General features: G+C 35.8%; 2 protein-coding genes across 2 annotated transcripts in view; one reads left to right on the top strand and one right to left on the bottom strand.

The window, feature by feature from the left end:
• The window catches only part of CTNNA3 (catenin alpha 3), a 1,449,816-nt gene that overhangs the window by 574,970 nt on the left and 853,024 nt on the right, over positions 1-21,822 (top strand). The gene's annotated exons all lie outside the window — the stretch shown is intronic.
• The window catches only part of LRRTM3 (leucine rich repeat transmembrane neuronal 3), a 161,997-nt gene that overhangs the window by 139,595 nt on the left and 580 nt on the right, over positions 1-21,822 (bottom strand). The window contains exon 2 of the mRNA XM_045568381.1: positions 19,996-21,527. Coding sequence (XP_045424337.1) covers positions 19,996-21,527 — 1,532 coding nt within the window. The remainder of the gene's footprint in view (positions 1-19,995; positions 21,528-21,822) is intronic.

The raw sequence follows: 21,822 nt of genomic DNA, 5'->3' as shown, positions 1-21,822 counted from the left end.
CCTAGATATTCTCCCATTCTATCCACTTTGCTTGATGGAAAATACCTTTGGCCAATGCATTCAGCAAAGCTTTGTTAAAAACCTTCTTTGTGAAAGGCACCACACTATATAGTGCCTCAAATATCAGCTTTTTCAATCTCACTGATCATAGCCCACCAAGGGGACATAATTTGAGAACTACTGGAAGAGCTTTCTGCCTAAAATATATAGTCGTGCACCACAAAATGATATTTCAGTAAATGACAGGCCACATATACAATGATGGTCTCATAAAATTTTAATATATTTTTACTATACCTTTTCTATGTTTAAATATGTACTTACCAAATACTTATCACTGTGTAACAAATGCCTACAATCTTCAGTACAGTAGCCTGCAAGGTTTGTAGGCTAGGTGCAATAGATTATAGTATAGCTTAGGTGTGTAGTAAGCTATGCCCTCTAAGTTTGTATAAGTACCTGCTATGATGCTTGCACAATGACAAAATTGTCTAATGATGCATTTTTCAGAATGCATCCCCATTGTTAATCAACACATAACTGTATATTCCTCCATTGGCCAGCCTGGCCTAATGCCAGTGAATAATTTTTTTTCTTTAAGAAATAGTGATTTTCTTGAATTAATCTTTATCCTTCCTAAATTCATCAGGATTTGAGAAAAAGCAAAAGCAAAAATATTTGGAGAGAGAATAAAAGAAAAAGTAGATGAAACCAAGGGTGAGGGAAGTAGACCAAAAATATAAAGTCCTGAACATTTATTACAAGTGTTTGTCTCTGATGATTCTGATATTTTCAGCAAGAGAGAATGAGAGAAAGAGAGGGAGGGGAGAAAAGGAGCACAGGATCACTTGAATAACAACATATTATAAAATACATTTATTCAGAAGTAGAACTATTCTCCCTTTCCTGTGGGCTCACATAAAGAAAATACTTTGTGATATAGTGAAATAATAATTTCAGTAACGTTCTAATAGTAAAAGCAGTATTAAGTGCCATGGATCTATTTCTTAGATTCTTTCAATGTGGTAGGACCTCATAAAAAATCAATAAATGCAGCCCTACAAGAGACCCCACTATAGAGTAAACAGAATAATTGGTCCTCTGTGTTAAAACACTGTACTGGAGCCATAGCTTGGAGGACTAAAGATTTAGGAATTAACATCCTTGTGTGAAGTAGTTTACCCAATTGTTTTTTATAGAGAGAATAGAATGGCCAGAGGCTGGGAAGTGTGTGTGGGTGGGAGGAGGGATAAAGAGAGGGCTGTTAGTGGGTACAAACTCTCTATTAGATAGAATAAATAAGCCCCAATATTCAATTGCAGAGTAGGGTGACTATAGTTAGCAACAATGTATTGTATATTTCAAAGTAGCTGGAACAGAGGATTTGAAATGCTACCAATATACATAAATGATAAATACTCAAGGTAACGGATACTCCAAATACCCTGACTTGATCATTACACATTCTATGCATGTAACAAATACTCACAGGTACCCCATACATATATAAAATACTTTGTATCCATAAATATATGTGTGTGTGTGTGTGTGTGTGTGTGTGTGTGTGTGTGTGTGTGTGTGTGTGTGTGTGTAGGGGGAGCATGCGTACTCTGGCTTTCTAGTTGAAAGCCAGAGACAGAGAACTCCACAGGTTGGATGGGGGATTTGGGGCTGAAAACAAGTGCAACTAAAAGACATGATTACCTCAGTGTTTTCCTTGAAGTCTGTACATGGACAGATTTTAAAAATATAGCATAGTCTAAGACTGCATTATATTTACTGGTGCAAAACAAAAAAAAAAGACTGGAGGGAATTTTTCATTACCGATTCCCCAGTCACCCATGCTATGGAATACGTGGGATAAGGAGTTGATCAAGAACTTCCTAGTACATAGATCCATTCTTTGAATAAGAATGGGATTAATTCTGTGTGTATGTGGGTAGGGAAAGTGGAGAGGGGCAGAGATTAGAAATGTGTAAATCTACAACTATAGTCAAGAATACAGATGAATCTCATAAAATACAATGTCAAGTGAGAAAAAGTGAGACTCTTTTGAGTCTCCATTTATATAAAGCACCAAAACAGATAAAGCTAACGTATGCTGTTAGAGGTAATAGTAGATGTTACCTTGGGAATGAGAATAGTGATTGGAAGAACCAGAGCGGGCTTTGGAGCTGCTAATATTCTGTTTCAGGATTTGGGTACAAAGAACACAAGCATGCTTAGTGAGTCATAGAGCTGTACATTGACCATATGTCTACTTTTCTCTGTGTATATGTCAACAAAATTTTTTTATTTAAACTATAGGAATGCCCCCCATATATTAGAATATTGCTAACCTAATTATACCTCTGCCATCCTTTCTCAACTTCCCAGCATGCAGGAGAGAAATTAATCACTATTTTCAAAGAACAAGATACCTATCATTGGATTTTAGGTTTTTTCTCTTTCTACTTTCTCTCAGATTTCCCCAGCAGAGTACAGGTATACCTTATTTTATTGCGCTTTGCTTTATTGTCCATTGCAGATATTGCGTTTTTTTACAAATTGAACATTTGTGGCAACCCTGCTTCAAGTAACTCTATGGGCACCATTTTTCCAACAGCATGTACTCACTTCATGTCTCTGTCACATTTTGGTAATTCTTGCAATATTTCAAACTTTTTAATTATTATTATAGATGTTATGGTGATCTGTAATCAGTGATCTTTGATATTACTATTGTCATTGTTTTAGGGCACCATAAACTGGCCCATAGAAGATGGCAAACTTAAATAATAAATATGTTCTGAACTGCTCCACTAACCAGCCATTCCCCATCTCTCTTTTCTGGGGCCTGCATATTCCCTGAGATGCTACAATATTGGAATTATGCCGATTTATAACGTACAATGGCCTTCAGTGTTCAAGTGAAAGGAAGAGCTGCACATCTCTCATGTGAAATCAAAAGCTAGAAATAATTAAGCTTAGTGAGGAAGGAATGTTGGAAGCTGAAATAGGCTAGGTAGGCCTCTTGCACCAGTTAGCCAAGTTATGAATGTAAAGGCAAAGTTCTTAAAGGAAATTAAAAGTAGTACTCCAGTGAACACACAAATGATAAGAAAGGAAAACAGCCTTATTACAGATATGGAGAAAATTTTAGTGGTCTGTATAGAAGATTAAACCAGCCACAACATTCCCTTAAGCCAAAGCCCAATTCAGAGGAAGGCCCTAACTCCCTTTAATTCTTGGAAGGCTGAGAGAGGTGAGGAAACTGCAGAAGAAAAGTATGAAGCTAGCAGTTGGTGTTTCATGGGGTTTAAGGAAAGCCATCTCTATAACATAAAAATGTAAGGTAGAGCAGCACTTGAAGTGCAAGTGCTGGTGTAAAAGCTGCAGGAAATTATCCAGAAGAGGAAGGTGGCTACACTAACAAATGGATTTTTCAATATAAACAAAACAGCCTTCTATTGGAAGAAGATGCTATATAGGACTTTCACAGCTAGAGAGGAGAAGTCAATGCCTGACTTCAAAGCGTCAAAGGACAGGTTGACCCTCTTGTTAGGGACTAATGCAGCTGATGACTTTAAGTTGAAACCAATGCCCATCTACTATTCCAAAAATCCTAGGGCCCTGAAGAATCATGGTAAGGTTACTTTGCTTGTACTCTATAAATGAAACAACAAAGCCTGGATGACAGCACGTGTGGTCACAAGATAGTTTACTGAATGTTTTAAGCCCACTGTTGAGACTTACTGCTCAGAAAAAAGATTCTTTACAAAATATTACTGCTCACTGGCAATGCACCTGGTCTTCAGGAGTTGTGATAGAGATGTACTGGAGATTAATGTTGTTTTCATGCCTGCCAACACAACACCTATTCTATAAGCCCATAGATCAGGGAGTAATTTCAACTTTCAAGTGTTATTATTTAAGAAATACATTTGGTAAGGCTATTGCTGCCATAGGTAGTGATTCCGCTGATGGATCTGAGAAAAGTAAATTGAAAACCTGGAAAGGATTCACCATTCTTGATGCACTGAGACTATTTGTGATTCATGGGAGAAGGTAAACATAACAACATTAACAGGAGTTGGGAAGAAGTTGTTTCCAATCCTCATGGATGACTTTGAGGGGTTCAAGACTTCAGTGGAGGAAGTAACTGTAGGTGTGGTGGAAAGAGCAAGAGAACTAGAATTATAAATGGAACCTGCAGATGTGACTGAATTACTGCAGTCTCGTGATCAAAGTCTAATGGATGAGGAGTTGCTTCTATGATGAGCAAATGAGATAAAAGGTATTCCTGGTGAAGAGGCAGTGAGCGTTGTTGAAATGACAACAAAGGATTTAGAAAATTACATAAGTTTAGTTTATAAAGCAACAGCAGGGTTTGAGAGGATTGACTCCAATTTTGAAAGAAGTTCTATTGTGAGTAAAATGCTATCAAGCAGCATTGTATGCTACAGAGAAATCTTTCATGAAAAGAAGAGTCGATTGGTGCTGCAAACTTCCCTGTGGCCTTATTTTCAGCCACAGTCACTCCAGCCTTTAGCAACCACCACCCTGATCAGTCAGCAGCCAACAACATTGAGGCAACAGCCTCCACTAACAAAAACATTATGACTCACTGAAGGCTCAGATGATTGTTAGCACTTTTAGTGGAAAAGTATTTTTAAATTAAAGTGTGTACATTTTTTATACATAGTAATATTGCACACTTAATAAACTATAGTATAGTGTAAATATAAGTTTTACATGGACTGGAAAGCCAAAACATTTGTGTAACTTGCTTTTTTGTGATATTTGCTTTATGATAATGTTCTGGAAACCAAACCAAAATATATCTGAGATATGTCTGTATTTGTTTTCCCCTGCTATAGGAAGGTAAGAAGCTGCATTTAAGTAGCATATTTAATGCTTGGTACCATTATTATCATATAACACCATTATATTATTATACAAAATACCTCACCCTGAGGGTTTCTCAAGCCTATGCTTAGTGTTAACTAGAAGCCAATACCAATACTGAAAATTAAAGGGGCCAAGGATCAGGGTGTAGATAGGCTTTTCAGAAGTTGTTTGGGGAAAAAAAATTTAGAACAGGAAAAATCATCTTGAAGGTATGCTGTGGAAAGATCCAATATTTTTGAATGGTATAGTCAGTTTCTAATTTCAGACAGAGTAATTTCTTTCTCACACGTGTTAAAGTGTAAAAAACAGCTAATAAGATTTAACACTTCAAAGTCATTAACTAACTAATTAACTAATGAATCCACATAACGGCTCTATAAGGTTTGTGTTAAATATCTACCATTTCACAGATCTTGTGTCATTTAGAATTTCTTATAGCTCTTATCATCTCTTCTCTTTTCAAAGTCTTCAAAAAGAACTAATTATTACCCTGTCTCCAGTGAAGGGCATATACCAAATTTCTCTCTTGAGAAGAGAAAATCCAATGCTTTATGAAATGAATTTCCAAAACCACATTACTCTAGTGACTTTCCTAAGTGATATGACTCTAAATTTCTCATACCCTTTACCTATATTATGTTTTGTTTGCCCTGAGAAGAAAAAAAAATCAACTTGTGATCTGAATGTAGTAGGTTCTCAATAAATGTCTACTGGCATTCTTCCTTTATAACTCTTTGGATAATTCGCTTTTGCATAATTTAGCTGTCACTTCACAAACTATTGGAATTTTTAAACACATAAATATGGATATTGCTTTTCCTTCCATCAAATGCCTAAATTATTTCACACTAGAAATGAATTAGTTACTAAGTTATACAGGCCATTTGGTTTACTATAATAGTAATGTCATAATATTATTATCATAGTAATAGCATGTGCTCTTGAGCATTGAGTATGGGGAGATGTGCTATGTCCATGTTTTGGGTAGGAAAATGAAAGAGAGAGAAATAGAAAATGGGAAGGGGGAGAGTTAGGAAGGCAGGGGAGACAGAGAGACAGAGACAAAGAGAGACAGAGACAGACAGACATTAGGGCAATGTTTTAAAGAGAGATTTGAAAGACAACGGAGCCAGTTCTTCAAGTTTATGAAATGTTCTTCAGTGTTTATGAAATGGAAATGATGCTGAGTTATTAGAAAAAGACAGCACTAAAACCAGAATTTTTCTGTTGTGGTGCTAAACAAAATTGTTACAGAATAATACTTAATACAAGTCTATGAAAGTATATTAACAGAGGGCTTCCAAATTTCTGATAGACTCTTTTCAGGTTTGATTTAATGATTGATAAATTAAGCTCCAGGGACACTTAATCGTTTTTGATACATTGTAGAATTGTCAATTTAAATGTTTAATGTGAGAACTTCCATTTTGCCATTCAAATCAACTCACTGCATTGTGAAAACCTCTAGCAAAAGAGGGGAGAAAACCAACTTTCATTGAGCAACTGCTGCACCTACAAACCTATGTTATATCAGTTTATCCTCAAAATTGCCCTGGGATGTGAAGTACCGTTCCCATTTTACAGATGAGGAAACTGGTGCCATGTCATGCTGCTAGGCTAACCAGGACTGTACCCTAGTTTTATTTAACTCCAGGTTTAATTGAGTCAAAATCTGTGAATTCTCCCCTACACCATGAAATAAAAGTGATCTTCCATGAACAGATGTAATTTGAATACCTTTAAAACCCTATAGTCTCCATCTGTCTTTAACTGGTTTTGCAGGTATTCATCTGTATATGCTGATGTACTGATATAATAAAAACTTGGATGTAAGAACCTCTTCTGTCATTTTTTGCTTTAAAAAAAAATTCATTTGTTGGCCCCCTCTTTCAGCCACACTCAGCTCACGCAGCTAGAATTCTGGCTGGCACGGGCAGTGCGGTCAAGGCTGCAGCTGTTAGCATCCCCTCCTCCCATGCTCATCATGAGTTCTGCAAATGAGCCCTGCAGACTGATACTGCGTTCTGCAGTTTATTTGACAAATAGCTTTTGTGGCCTTTGATTTTTTCATGCCACTTATAAATTCTGGCAACAGACGGGCTGTTTGTCAGATTCAAATTCCATACATTTGAAAGGAAAGAATTCAAGATCCCTGCATTCAGAGTATACTTCTACCCTTAAGATTTATTTGTAAATTTTACTTAAAACTACCTTCAGAGAAACCTATGATACCCTCCTGGTGGTGCCTAGCTGCAAATTATTTCTATCCTTATGTCATAAATCTTGATAATATGTCTTTTAAAATGCACCTGAGAAATGTATTTTGTGTTTATAGTGCTGGATTTTAGTGAGTCAAATTGTGTTTGGGCAGTATGTTTGCCTCTTCATGTTCTGTGTGACACTGGAGTAAAATGGAGACTTCGGTCATTCAGCTGCAGGCTCTAAGAAAGTCTGTTGTAACTGTGCATTTTAATTAACTGAATCAGCTGAGGAAATGTTGTCTCTCTACTGTGGTATAGCTGTCTGCCTTGTAAAGTACCTCCCTGGATAAACAGAGGACTTCTATTTCTCAAACTGCCTTACCCCCATCATCTTTAAGAGTGTTGGGCTTTTTCTTTTTTCTTAAATTACAGGTGGAGAAGGTTTAATTAACTCTTAAAGGATTCTCCAGCAAACTCAGTTACATTTTTTACAACACTTTGAGCTACACTACAGTTACTGCAGGATGCATACTCTTATTGAGTACATAGAAACATTTAGAAACCTAAATCTGTTTTATCATATTACCAGAGATGGCATCTGCACTTGGGTATAGAAATACAAATTGAAGATCAGATAGGTTTAATGCGTTTTTTTTTTTTTTAAAAAACAAATCAGTGGGCCCCTGGGAGCTGAGCCAACAAAACGGGGAATAATTTAACCATTGATTATCTTTACAAAACACACTGCTAAATGTTAAAACTGAGTTTAATATGGGAAGATACTCATGGTTCAATGAGTTATGTGCAAATTTGATCTCTGGAAATAAAATTTGTGGGCCTCATATTGAAAGATGCTGAATATATCTTATCAGAATCTTCTTGCCTCTATGATTGGTTGTAGGTTAGTTAACCACTGGGATTCATTCATTTAAATGTCATTAGACACTCTATGTACAATTTTTGAATCTAAAGTAGATTAATGCAAATGTCAGAACAATGGTTTCTCATCTTTTCAAACTTTGTTCTATGAAGCCCAAAACCCTCTACCTGAGCTGGACCAAGCATATTCCAGTACTGAAAATAAAAACAAATATAAAACTCAATCACTTCCTTTACTTCATCCTTTTTAAAAGAATGAAAATAAAGAAAAATTGAAAAAAAATTAAGTAACCACTGGGTATATCTCAAGCAAGAGGGATTTAGGTTAGAGGTAAAAAATGATACAATGATTGTAGTGAAACCCTAGAATGGATAACTAAGAGAGGCACTAAAGAATGCAGTTCCTAGAAGATTGTTAAAAGTATAATAAAATTAGCCTGAAATTTCAAATAGAGGGTAAGAAAATCGACTGTAATATTCTCAAACACCCTTATAACTAAAAGCTTTTATGACTAAAGTTTTATTTCAATTCTCATATTATATATGTTCCAAAACAAAATCTGCTCTGTTCATGGCAAAGATTACCATGGTCCTGAGTGATACCCCACATGAAAAGGAATATTTAGATGGTCTCCATATCTGTCCTACCTTACAAATCCTAATTAAAATGCAATTTAACATATATTAGGGAGGGATTCATTTCTATTTCTGAAATCAGACTACAGTTTACAAAATTATAGTTCTTCATTTGTAGATCCAAACAAAGCTGTTGAATACAAATAGAATTTTTACTCTCTTTTACATTAAATTATTAGACTGTGTCATTTTAATTATTGCTTTTGTAAGAGATAAAAAACATTAGTATTTTCCTTTTAACTCAGTCTGAAGGTGCATATTCAAGTTGTGTAGACTGACTTATAAATAAAAGTTGGATAGAGAGAAAAATTGAAAGAAATTTTAAAGAGAAATGAAAGAGGAAAAATAAAAAAGAAATTTAGTGAAAAGAATTAAGGGCATGAATAGAGGGAAGAAAGAAGAGACCCAGCAAAGGGCAGATGCTTCAATTCTGTAGGATCTAACATGCCTTCTGCATGATCAACATTTAAGAGGTTAACAAAGGTGAGTATTCTACTTGTCTGAGTGTTTGAAGTTAGACACCTACAGTAGAATAGTTACTTTGGAAATGTGTATAATCAGAAAGCCAAAGACCTAGTCTCTGTGATAGTGTAGGGTGCCCCTTGGTAAGAGAGAGGAGAGGCCTTAGAATGTGTCCAAAGCATAAGCCTTGTAGAACTGGAGATGAGATATGGAGACATACAAGCTAAAGAGCAAAAGATATTTCCCAGAAGGAAGTGGGAAAAAAGAGGTAATGAATATATGGCTTTTCAGCAAAAGTTAACTACCCAGCCTCCACTAAAATCAAGGTGTATTATATTTAGAATTAGATATCTCTTTGTCTTACATTTCATCTTAGCTCTCAATTTAACACAATCCCTAAAATGTTCACAGTTTTAGTAACTATCACAAGGAAAACCATTGGTAAATTATTCACAACACAGAAGCAATTTAAATCAGAACATGATCCTTTAAAATTATATTTTTATAAAAATACAATTGACTCTTGAACACATGGGTTTGAACTATATGAATACACTTATATGTGGATGTTCTTTTGCCTCTGACACCCCTGAGACAGCAAGACCAACCCCTTCTCTTCCGTCCTCCTCCTCAGCCTCCTCAACATGAAGATGGTGAGGATGAAGACCTTTATGATGATTCACTTCCACTTAATGAAGAGTAAATATATTTTCTCTTCCTTATGATTTTCTTAATAATATTTTCTTTTCTCTAGCTCAGGGGTCCCCAAACCTATGGTGAGTTGTATAATTATTTAATTATATATTACAATGTAATAATAATAGAAATAAAGTACACAATAAATGTAATGCACTTGAATCATCCTGAAACCATTCTCCACCTTCCCAGTCCATGGAAAAATTGTCTTCCATGAAAATAGTCTCTGGTGCCAGAAAGATTTGAGACAGCTGCTCTAGCTTACTTTGTTGTAAGAATACAGTATACAATACACATAACATACAAAATATGGGTTAATTGACTGTTCATGTTATTGGTAAGGCTTCGAGTCAACAGTAGACTATTAGTAGTTAAGTTTTGGGTGAGTCAAAAATTATGCATGGGCTTTCGACTGCATAGGGGCTGGTACCCCTCACCCCTACATTGCTCAAGGGCCAACTGTAATTTTTGAAGCCAGTGAAGTGATAAATGAGAAGACTGTAGGTATTGAAAAAGTGTGTATGAAATAAAAACAAAAAAATTTACAAATTGACTACATAAAGAAATATGAGATTGACACAATTAAGTTTCCATATGGTTGAAATATTTGCTGAAGATAATTTGCAACAATAACTTTACAATAATGATCAGAAAATCAATTCAACAAACATCTGTCATGAATAAACAACTGTGACAATCACCACTGGAAGAAGAAAGAAGAGATGGTCCATTTTCTCAAAAACAAAATGCAGACATAATAATAACTCTACCACAAGGCAATCTGTGATGTAGTCTCTGATAGAGGTACAAAATACCATGGAATAGAGGGAGAAGCAAGATTAAGAAGATTTCTAGAGTGAGTAGAATTTGAGTTGGAGATCTATTATAGAAAGACTCAAATTGACAGGAGAACTTGGGAGGGAGGAAAGGGGTTTCTCACAAAGAAAACTGCTTGAGCAAAAGCACAGAAGTAGGGAGGCATGTGCTACTTTAAGAACTGACCAGGGTTAGGGCACGGGAAATGGAAGTAAAGGTGAAGATATAGTTGGGCTTTGTTGGGAGGATGAGGACACTGGTTTAATATACCACTATCACTCTTTAATATTAACTATTTGCCCAGATGCCTTCATGCTTATGACAGTTTAGATTCTATTTATTGAAAGTCTTCCAAGAATCTGTTTGTCATTGTAAATAAAAATAGATAGTGGAATATCACTATTGAAGCACATTGTGATCCTGAAATTCTTAGCAGTTGGAGCTAATGAAGAGAAGGAGAAAGTTACCTTTATGTGCCAACCTCTGTACTAAGTGATTTTATCTATATCATCTCATTTAATCTTCATAGGATCCTTATGAATATTAAATGAAATAATATATGAAATGTATCTGGAAAGAAAGCACATAAAATATGTAAGAAATGCTGATTCTTTGACCTCTTGCAACAAACCTGTGATTATTATATTGTTTTATATATTTTTTATTAAAATAAAGAAACTGAGACTCGAGATTTTGCAGTTATTAAATCACTGAGAAAGAATTCAAACTAGTTCTTCCTAGATCCAGAGCAACTACTTTTTAATATACCAACTTGTCTCTCCATGGAGAAAAACTAAGGAAAAAGCCCATGTATAATGGCAATTCACTAAAGAAATTTCTCCAATATAGTTTACTGAATAAAACATGGATTGTTTGCACTGCCTTGGTTCCTTTGGGAAGGCCCAATCTCATGTTTGAGAAGAATACAGAGGAATCTAAGGAGGATGATTTCAGAAGTGCTTGCAAAAGCTGTTTGCCCCTAGAAGCACTTTCCCCAACCCTGTTGGTTATACTTGTTCTTAATTTATTACTTTCTTACTTTAGCTAAAAGGCTTTTATCTCTATTTAAAGATAAGTGCCCTTGGAAGGGACAATAATACTGCTCTAGATCTGGGAGCAGATATGTGGTAAGGCATAAGGAACCAAGAGAGCCCAGGGATGGAGGGATTTCAATATGGACAATACTTTTAAATAGAGAAAAGGCATGAAATAGGAGGCTGAGAAGACATAAGGCAGGTATCCCAGACATAACTAGATTGTACTCTAGGGACAAGTCTAGTCCTTCTGTTTGATTGCTCCAACCATAAAATTGACAAACTACCCTGTGACTTTCTGACACCATCAACATTAGATTGAGAGTTCTAGAAAAGCAGACAAAGTGGTGTACTCAAAGAACTGAGAAAAGATCTGCAGGCAGAAAATACAACACAAAACAAAAGATCCCAACAACCCATCATCCCAACAACCTCTCTTCTATTAGAAATGGGAAAACGGAACGAATGTGAAGCTTAAATTCAAGAATATGATGGCAAACTTGAAGGATAAATTAGCTGTTAAGAAAGTCAATTACAGAGTGTCCATCATTTGAGACTATTTTTAAGATTCAGAAATATATAATATACGGTTTTGATTTTTTTCGTCTACCTTGACCTTTTCTTTTTAATTTATAGCTAGCTCAATGCTTTGCATTTCAGTGTAAACTAATAAAGACCCCACACATCTCTGTGTGTTAGACCATTAAAATGGCCAGAGTAAAGCCCATAAAAATATATGTAGATTTTTACATTTTACTACTCAAACCTCCCTATAAAAGTCCATAGGACTAAGTGCATGCTGCCTTTTAATGACATGAGATGGGCTGGGGTGGGTGCCACAGGCTGGGAGGAGCACTATACTGGCAAATTAGAATTTAACTAGCAGAGTTACCATCCTAGTGGTAAACCATTGGAAATCATTTCCTAAGGGGATCTGGAAATGCATAATTTTGCTTGAGAAGCCTTATGTGGGTGGGGTATAAATTATTTTAGGGCAGTTCTATGAAGAAGTAAAAAGGTGTAGAATTGATAAGTGAAACTTATAGGAAGACAGAATCAATATAAGGACTCTTAAAGGTATAAACATCTTCTTATCATATCATGAGATAATATAAATTTCTAGTATGTTATAAGGACTCAATTACACACAAATACATACACACACATATGTGTAATAAAAGGTGGATGATTACCTTATAGGAAAGATAGATTGTTTTTTTCCTAGGTATCTACAACAACATGCTAGCTTGGTGGAAAACACAAAATATTTATCTAATATGGCTTCTTTAAATATTCTATTTTAATCATAATTCAGTGATATTCCATAATTCACCATTGAATATATGGCAGTACACAAAGCAAGTATTTATACCTTTTCACTTAAGAATTTTATATAGATTGTGGAAAATCCCTTTCATAAATTGACAAGTACATGCCAACACTGATCTCAACCAGCTGAGTTAATTTTTAAACTTAGTAGAGAGTTTTACTGTTGTAACTATGCTCACTGTTGTAAACTAGAGACTTTTTACTGTTGTAATTTTATCACAGGTTAATCAGAGTTTTTAAAGCTACTTCTTCGATATCAACATGATGTATTCTACAAGTTTCCTTTGAAATTCTTGTGAGATTCCGGTTGATTGTATCAAAGTCTGGGGTGGGGGTTGGCAAGCATGTCTCTTCTTTTAGGAAATATAATAGATGAATATTAATGACAACAAGCATTTTTTAGCTATATGTGGGATTGCTCAGTTGCAGCCATGAACACCACTAAATAGTACAGCCTTATGATAGATAGCCTCACTGTCTGAAGACATTTTCTTTTTACTCTGCTTCATTAATAAGCTTTAGCACCAAGAATGCTGAATCAGGAATTATATTTAATTGAAATTCTTTGCTCTTTACTGGCAAAATGTATTTTACACTCTGGATAAATGTAATTAGTGTTATGAAGCTTTAACAAAAATTGCCTTTGCTAAATGTAGTATTTGCTTTATCATTTTATATGTCAGTCCAAAAAATTTGCATTTTATTCCTAAGAAGACAAAATTCTGATTGTTGGTATGAGTATTCTTGATTGTTGAAATACATTTGTGTACTCTCAGACATAAAATCTTATACTTTGTTTTCTAAGAGTTAGCTAATTAAGAAGGAAAATAGTAAGTTTTGCTACTTTGCCAGACTGGTAATTCAACTATATTTCCTCCTTTTTCCATTGAAAATCAGAAGATACTGTAGAGGTGTTTTGAAGACTGTAGAGGAAAGAGAAGTGTCAGCCAGCTTTAAATGTGTTTTATGTTCTAATATTTAATGGAAGTATGTAACTTTTCTTTTGGAGATAATGCTGCTCTTTGAAGTGAAAATGGCCAAATTGTGTTGACCTATGTGGAGGAGGACTTTTTTGTGATCTAGGAAGTAGAGGACTCTTTCATATAAAGAGAACAACAATTGAAGACTGGGAGAAAGGAATAGGGGAAACCCCTTCATGGGAGAAGTGGGAGCCCCTAAAAATAAAAAGAAAACATAATTGTCAAGAAAGTTACTAATTTTCATTACATTTGCTAGAAAGGATAAGATAGAAGCTCTTTTTTCTTTTCTTCCCAATAAAATGAATTATTATTGCTTATAAGAGTTCTGTCATTAGAAAGTATCACTGCAAAATAGATTGCCCCTGCAGATATTTCTGTTCTTTCTGTGTTCTTGGAATTCTCTTCACATGTTCAGGAGACCTAACTGAAGAACATCTATAACCCTATGAAGTTAAAACAGCATAAAATTCACAACTGCTTTTTCCCTGGAAAACCACCATCGTTACTCTGCCCTCTAGAAATGTCATAGGAACTCAGCTGTCAAAGAGGAACAGTTGTGTCTACCTAAATTATAAAAAATTTTGAAAATATATATGCTACCTCATACTTGGTAAAACCATGTAGACCAAGTGGAGAGAGAGCTTTTGATCATTCTTTGATGAATTAAGTATTTAATTTCACATAAGCAATGCTCATAAAAGAAAGCCCTTTTATGCTACTTTTTGATCAAGTGATTTTTGATGATTATAATTGATAAAGTCAATAGTAATTTCTATACTAGGAGGAAATTTTGGGCACAATCTTCCATTAGGGTGGATGGGAGAGGGAGAGATATCAGAGCAGATGTCACGTGATTGATACCGGGAATATGTGCTAATCTCACAGTAACATGTTATGAGCAATTACTTTTTGCTCAATAGCAATGTAATATGGCCATATAAACAGTCTATTTATATAGTATAAAGTCAACAAGGACTGAACACAGTGATACTAGAGAGGAAATGAACAAGTAAACCTCCATGTTTATTTAAAGCCCTTGCTATACTGACTGGATTTGGGACACAACTAGAATTTTCATTTAGTTTGATAAGTTTTTATTTTGGTATTCTCTGGTTGGTGTCTTTATGTCTCTTGTACATTATAATTATTATTGATAAAATCCTAGACTTAGATAACATAGGGTTGGGGGTGGGGAAGAAGCTGTGTCCACATGGAAACCAAAGGTAAAAGACAAATCCACATTCTAACTTATATTGATGTAAAATGAGTTTGGGTTTCTGTAATATAGAGGTTAGTGATTTCTTTTTGATTCGTGCCAAATATAGATCATCAGACACAGCTGAATATCTCACTAAGTGCTTTTTGAAAAGAATAGGTAGTTGCCATTTTAGAGTTTACAAAGTAGTTTTCATATTTGGTCTTCCCAATAACCATTAGCAGTCAATAGTACATATCTATTTTATACATGGAAAACTTTACATTCAGAAAAGTTAAGAAATTTACCTGAGATCACTTGATTAAAAAGTGTCAGAGAAGCTTGAATTTGGGTCTTAATTTCTAAAGCCCATATTCTACCACATATGGCTGTGCAATTTTCTTCAAATGAAAAAGAATTATAAACTATTTTTGTTTAGATTTTTTGTAATATTGTGATATTTTTATTATATTCTACCCAACTATCTAAAATCATCAATGATTTTGGATGCTAAGCGAAATTTGGGTCCAATTCTGTCAGCTATTATGATTAGGGAAATAGTCACTTTCACCTGTGTATTATTTTTTATTAATTTTCAAGAGCCATTTAATACAAGCTATTTAACTTCCATCCATTCTATTTCTCTTACAACACCTGTCATTCAAATTTACTGGTATTATTTTTAATGCTCATAGCTTCTCCTATGTCTGATTTTTAATGTAGGTAATGTAAGAGAATACAAGGATAACAAAATTCCATAGATTTGCAACAGATCTAGATTCTAATGAGAACCCAGGGAAAAAAAAGGAATAGAAGCAGCAACACAGTTTCTGAATTTTTCATTTCTCATGGCTCAATTCTCATTTGCCATGTCTGGAAGTCATTTTGTCTCAGGCTTCATGACTTGATGCTTGTTTCTGACGCTAGTATAATCCACACTTCAAATAAACTATTTGAGTTCTGATCTTGGTAAATGTCAAAGGAAGAAAAGATATTACATGCACCTACAGCATCCTAAAAACTCTTGCCAACCCCATGAATCTGACTCTGCATTATCCTTCCCCAGAAGGAGAGCATAATTTCATTATCCATGAATCATCACCTCTTAGACTGTAACATCATTGTCAGAGAGCCTAATAGAACCAGTGTTCAGCTGGCTGAGAAGGGGGAGGGAGGAAGAAAGCAGTGGGGCACAGCACAGGTCACTGGCACGATCAGCAAACTAGAGGGTTCTAAAGCTGGAATGGGAGGCCTCCCTCCATTGATAGCTCTGGTATACCTCCTGACTGGTAAATAACTGATGCTGAGTCTTTCAGTATTAAAAATTGAAATTTGTTTTCCCCACCTAAATTACATTGTATGTGAGTATGCTGCCTATGAAAAATATTAATCCATTTAATGAAAATATCAAAATATTTGTCCGGCATTGATGAGTATAAATACTTTAAAATATTTCTCATCTATTCTTAATGCATTATTACTCACTTTTCATCTTTGGACACTTATTTCTAGTCCCCAGTACCAGTTCTACGATCTCTGTTCCAGCATTACTAAAAAAAGTCAATATGCATAATATAACTTTCAAAAATTACATAACAAATATATTTCCTAGAGAAATGAGCTAAAAAAAATCCTAATCTGATGTACAGATCCAAAAATATATGCTGTAAACCACATTTACGTAAGGATTCAGGATAAAAAGGTAAAATGTGTATGAATAGCTGTGTTTAGTCTAACTAGCCACTGGAGGTCACTGCTGCTCCACACAAATACACTTTATTGCCTGTCTAAGGTAGTTGACTCACCAAATCAAGTAAAAAGTGGCTTAAATTCTTTGAAAAGATGTAATGTCAACATCCTTGGAAAATACAAATTTATTTAAATGGAATATATCTTGCATAAGTATTGCTTAGAAGACTGTGGAACTAGGACTATTAACTCCGTGCTGCAGCCGCACTGTGTGTACTGGGGTTAATAAAAATGGAAAAAAACCCCACATGCAGTTCAGAGACTAAACTCCATTTCCTCTCTGTTTGGGTAAAGCAACGTACTGACTGAATCTATTCTTCATTGATGTGTCTCTGTTGCATGGTTCAACAGGTCAGGCTGTTTATTTAACTGTTGTCACCTTTGAGGGAAGTCAGATATTTTATGTAAATTTGCACCAGAAAAATGAGTATCAGTCATATTTCTCTAAAATGCAATGAGCTTGAAATACTTATGAAAATAGATTTATGGGATATAGGTGCCATGGGGTGGAGGTGAGGGCAACCACTTCTAGCAGAAGAATACTTGCCAGTTGGCTTTGTTAAATTTACAGCAGTGAACTAGTTTTGTTTAACTTACAAGAATTATAGATTTGTGCTTAGAAGGTACTGAGAACTAGAGAAGCTTCATTCTCAAAGAGGGGGGAGGAGGAAAGAAGGGTTTTTTGTTTGTTTGTTTTGTAATTTCGCATCCTGAATCAAAATGAGTTTTATCACCTAAGGGATTTTATTTTGGTTCTTATGTATTATTAAGTTTATAAGGAAAGTTAGGCATTAAAACATGACTACCTTTCAAAATGTTGGTCATTTAATCTTATATTTTACACACCAAATAGCTTTGAATTTTAGAAATATTTCTCAATATAGCAAGGATATTTTATAGATACTAGTAGCACCACAACATCGAGAATTTGCAAGAATTCAAAGATATAAGTATAAATATGCCTTGCCTAAATACATTTGGTATCCATCACAGATGAGGCAGAAGGTCAAGTCAAAGAATAGAAATGGGCTTTTTCACTTTAAGACTGTATTTAATTAACACAATGATCTTTAGTACAGATAAAAATGAAGCTGGCCAAAGAAAATTTCTTTTTTAGATGGAATATGTATTTACTAACACTTTATGAAAAATGTAAAATTACAACTTCAGTGAAAAACATCACAGTAAGCTCAGTCATCCAGTTCATAGTGCTGTAAGGAAGCATCTGCATTATCAATTGGGAATATGTGATTCTTTGCCATTAATAAATGTATATTTAACAATTATTCATGGGTAAACCTTGTAGCTATGATGCTTTTCTGCATTGGCATCAACTGTAAGATTTAATCAAAATCAAAGTACTTTGAGAAATCCACTTTAAATGATTATTTTTCTTCATTGCTTATAAAAGTATGATTTCAATAATGTGGCTTCCTTGCAAATATATTTCATGGTGATTTGCTTAGATTTTTCCTCTCAGCATATGAAAAACCTCCAAATAATATAAAAATGTTAGTAAAAATAGCCATTCACTTTTTATTTTTTGCTGCAGAGATTGTTTTGAAAGAACAGGGACATGGTTAGAGATGTGGGGCTTGGCAAGTCAAATTAAATGAAACAGGCTTAATATTGCAATTCCTGATTTTTGCTCCTATAATAGAACTGTTCATTTTGAAAGATGAAAGAAGATACAGAGTAAAGATATTTTTCTAAAACCTTAATGGACTGTGGTTCAAGTTGCTTAAATACAGAGGCTATGATATTCGTGCTGCAGTCAATAAACTTTCACCAATGACAATAAAAACACGCATGCAGCTTGCAGATTGCCAACAGGGTCTGTACAGAGTTGTACTGATGGATGAGTTCACAATACAGATGAACACAGAGACACTGTGTAATGTCAGCAATAGCAAAGCAAAAGAGAACTGTCATAGTGTTGATCTTTTTTCCTCTAAGATTTAATTTATACACTTATTAAGGTGTTATCAAAGTCATCCTTTTCACTAAGGCTATTGGTGGAAAGCATGTCTTGGAATGTGTTCTCTCTACACATCTGAATGAAGTGTCAGTCATTAGGGGACTGTGTGTGCAGGACATATAATGGAACACAACAGGACAGCCTGACAAATCCTCAACAGAACAGGACAGAGCTCGTGATTCCACTAACCACATTAGGGCCTTTGAAAAAGCTGGAAAGAGAAATTCTGGTAAGCTCCCAACCACATGCATATAGCAAACTGCCTTCCCATTTGCAAACCTTATCTCTGAAAACTCCCTAATATGAGAGAGGTGAGGCAGAAGTGGAGAAATCTGCCTCCTCAAATTTGCCTCTTGGCTATGAACTGCACAAGCTAGAAGAAACTGATAGTGAAACCTCTAGTCTGATTTTACAGGGACAGGTTTCAGAGACAAGGCTTCAGATCTAAAACTTTGAATTTTTACCATCTCCTCACATGTTGCAGGTGTCTATTTGCAGTATTTTAACCCTTCAACACTTTTGCCCTATCCTTCCCTTATTGCAATTCAGACACATCTGGAGACTGCTGATGGTGCTGCTTTAACCCAGCACCATCTTTTGATAGTTTCCTGAAATTTTCTTTTTAAGGCAGGCATTGGTTTAAAGGCTTTGCCTGTATCTAAAATGTTCCCCTAACTGAGTCATCTCCTAGAATCAGTTCAAACTCCTAGTACCTGGTCCTGGGATCATTCACCTCTTTCCTTGATTTTCCAATGAACTACAAACCCTGCAGAACTGTAGACTGGGTGCTAAGAGAAGGATAATAACAGCAGATGTGGGGGATTACTAATGAAAGAAGTTTTATCTTAAAACAAATGCGACATTAATAAAATCAATAAAGGGTCTTATACAATAGGCATTATTTTAAGCCCGGAGTTCAAGCTTCACATTGATTGTGGTATTTAAATTTCAATGGGTTGATTATGTATGAGAAGAAAATGACCAGTATTATGAATGCACTAAAACGGACAGGGAAGGACCTTGCCAGCAAAGTGAGAGGGAGAGGGAAGGGGAGGGGAGGCATCGCGTTCCCTTTATAGTCACAGGAGTTCAATAAAGCACCATTTATTTCCCAGCCTTTAAGAGCGCTTTTTATCACAACGGTTCATACCTCACACTCCCTGGAGCCTGACTTGTTATAGGTGCAGGGTCCCGTCCCATTCAGCAGCATCTCGCTGGTCTCTGTGTTGGTGGGTTTATAATCTACATAAAATTCCTGGGTGCTGGGAGTCATTTGCTTTAGGGACTGTCTTTTCTTTTTCCTGTGCCTTCGCATGAGGGAGCGCTGCTGCAGCTGCTTCATGCTCGCAGGGTACCGCTTCCACGACACGTAGATAACCAGCAGGATGACGAGCACCGACAGGAAAAGGGCCACGCTTCCCGCGATGATTTTATGGAAAGAGATATGCTCGGCGTCAGCATCAGTCTCTGGGCCGGGCTCTGTGGCTCCCACAGTCGGGGGCAAAGGGGGCTTGCTCTCATGCTTCGGCCTGGGGAGCTTGGGCTTAAACGTTGGCTTTGGGAGAGCCCTGGCCAGATCAAACCTCTCTGTGGTACTTTTGCCACAGATGCTGTAGTTCTTCACGGCATCAATCACATTTACTCCTTGCAGTTCTTTGGGACTGGCACAGATAATTGTATTCTCCCTCAGACCTTTAAAACTTTTCAGCCAGTTTACCAGGGAACAAATATTTCTGCTGCATTCCCATATATTCCCGGCAAGACTGATGTCATTGAGGGATATCCAAGAATCCAAAATCTCTTGACCAATAAATGTAAGCTTGTTGGAATCCAGGTTGAGGCGCTGCAGATTCGGGACGCACTGGAAAACACTAGGTCCACTAAAAGCTTCGATCTCATTGCCTGACAAATCAAGCCTTTGTAATGAGCTCCAGGTCCAGGACATGGTCTGTCCTATGACACTGATTTTATTCCACTGTAAGTAAAGATTCTGAAGGCTCACCAGCCTTGGGAAAAGGGCCAGGTTTAGCTTGGAAAATTGATTGTGCTCCAGGTGAAGTTCTTTGAGTCTGATCATGCCAGCAAAGACATTCCTGGCTAAACTTCGGATCCGGTTATATCCCAGGTCCAAAAGTTCCAGGTTGCGGCAATCTTGGAATATTCGCACAGGGATGGTTCTCAGGGAGTTAGACCGTAAATGTAAACTCAGCAGCTTCCGCAAGCCCCGAAACTGTTCAGATCCCAGAGAATGCAGCTGATTATAGGACAGATCCAAGTTCCGTAAATTTGTCACAGGTCTGAAGGTATTGTTAAGAAAATAGGAGATTCTATTGGAACTCAGAATCAACTCTTTGAGTCTGCGTATTCCATTAAAAGCATTTTCGTCAATATTGCTGATATGATTATGGTCAAGGTATAGCCAGGTGAGCTGGTTGAGCCCTTTAAATTGATTATACTTAAGTTTTTGAAGGCTGTTATAGCGAAGGGACAAACCTAAGCAACCAGCAGATATACTTGAGGGTATCTCCTGTAATTTCTGAGATTCACAATATACCATTTTGCCTTCACACCTACAGCCCTTAGGGCATCCACGTTCGGCAGAAGAAAGCATTGTCAGTAAGACAGTGGGGGCTATAACCAGTGCTACAGCAGATCCGCTCAGTAGCCTAATTACATTGAAACCTGGAAATAAAAACAACTTAGAAAAGTTATCCCCCCAAAAAATAATTCATTTTTTTATCAAGCAAAAACAGGCATGTATTTTCATTTTTACAAATATAAATCTACATAACAACATTTAATGTCACATATCATCTCTTTGTAGTTAAAGAGAATTGTCTTTAGGTTTTTTTTTTAATAGTTAAACAAGAAAACATGTCCACTAAGCAATTGAATTTATAGTCTTAGAGCAGAGCAAGGTAATCTCTAAAATAATTAAGGCAGAAATATTACACAGACTAGAGGTTTTTTTTTTTTC

This window comes from Lemur catta, chromosome 14 (assembly GCF_020740605.2).
Source record: "Lemur catta isolate mLemCat1 chromosome 14, mLemCat1.pri, whole genome shotgun sequence".
Classification (NCBI taxonomy): Eukaryota; Metazoa; Chordata; class Mammalia; order Primates; family Lemuridae; genus Lemur; species Lemur catta.
This window is presented reverse-complemented; position numbering and strand designations above follow the sequence as displayed.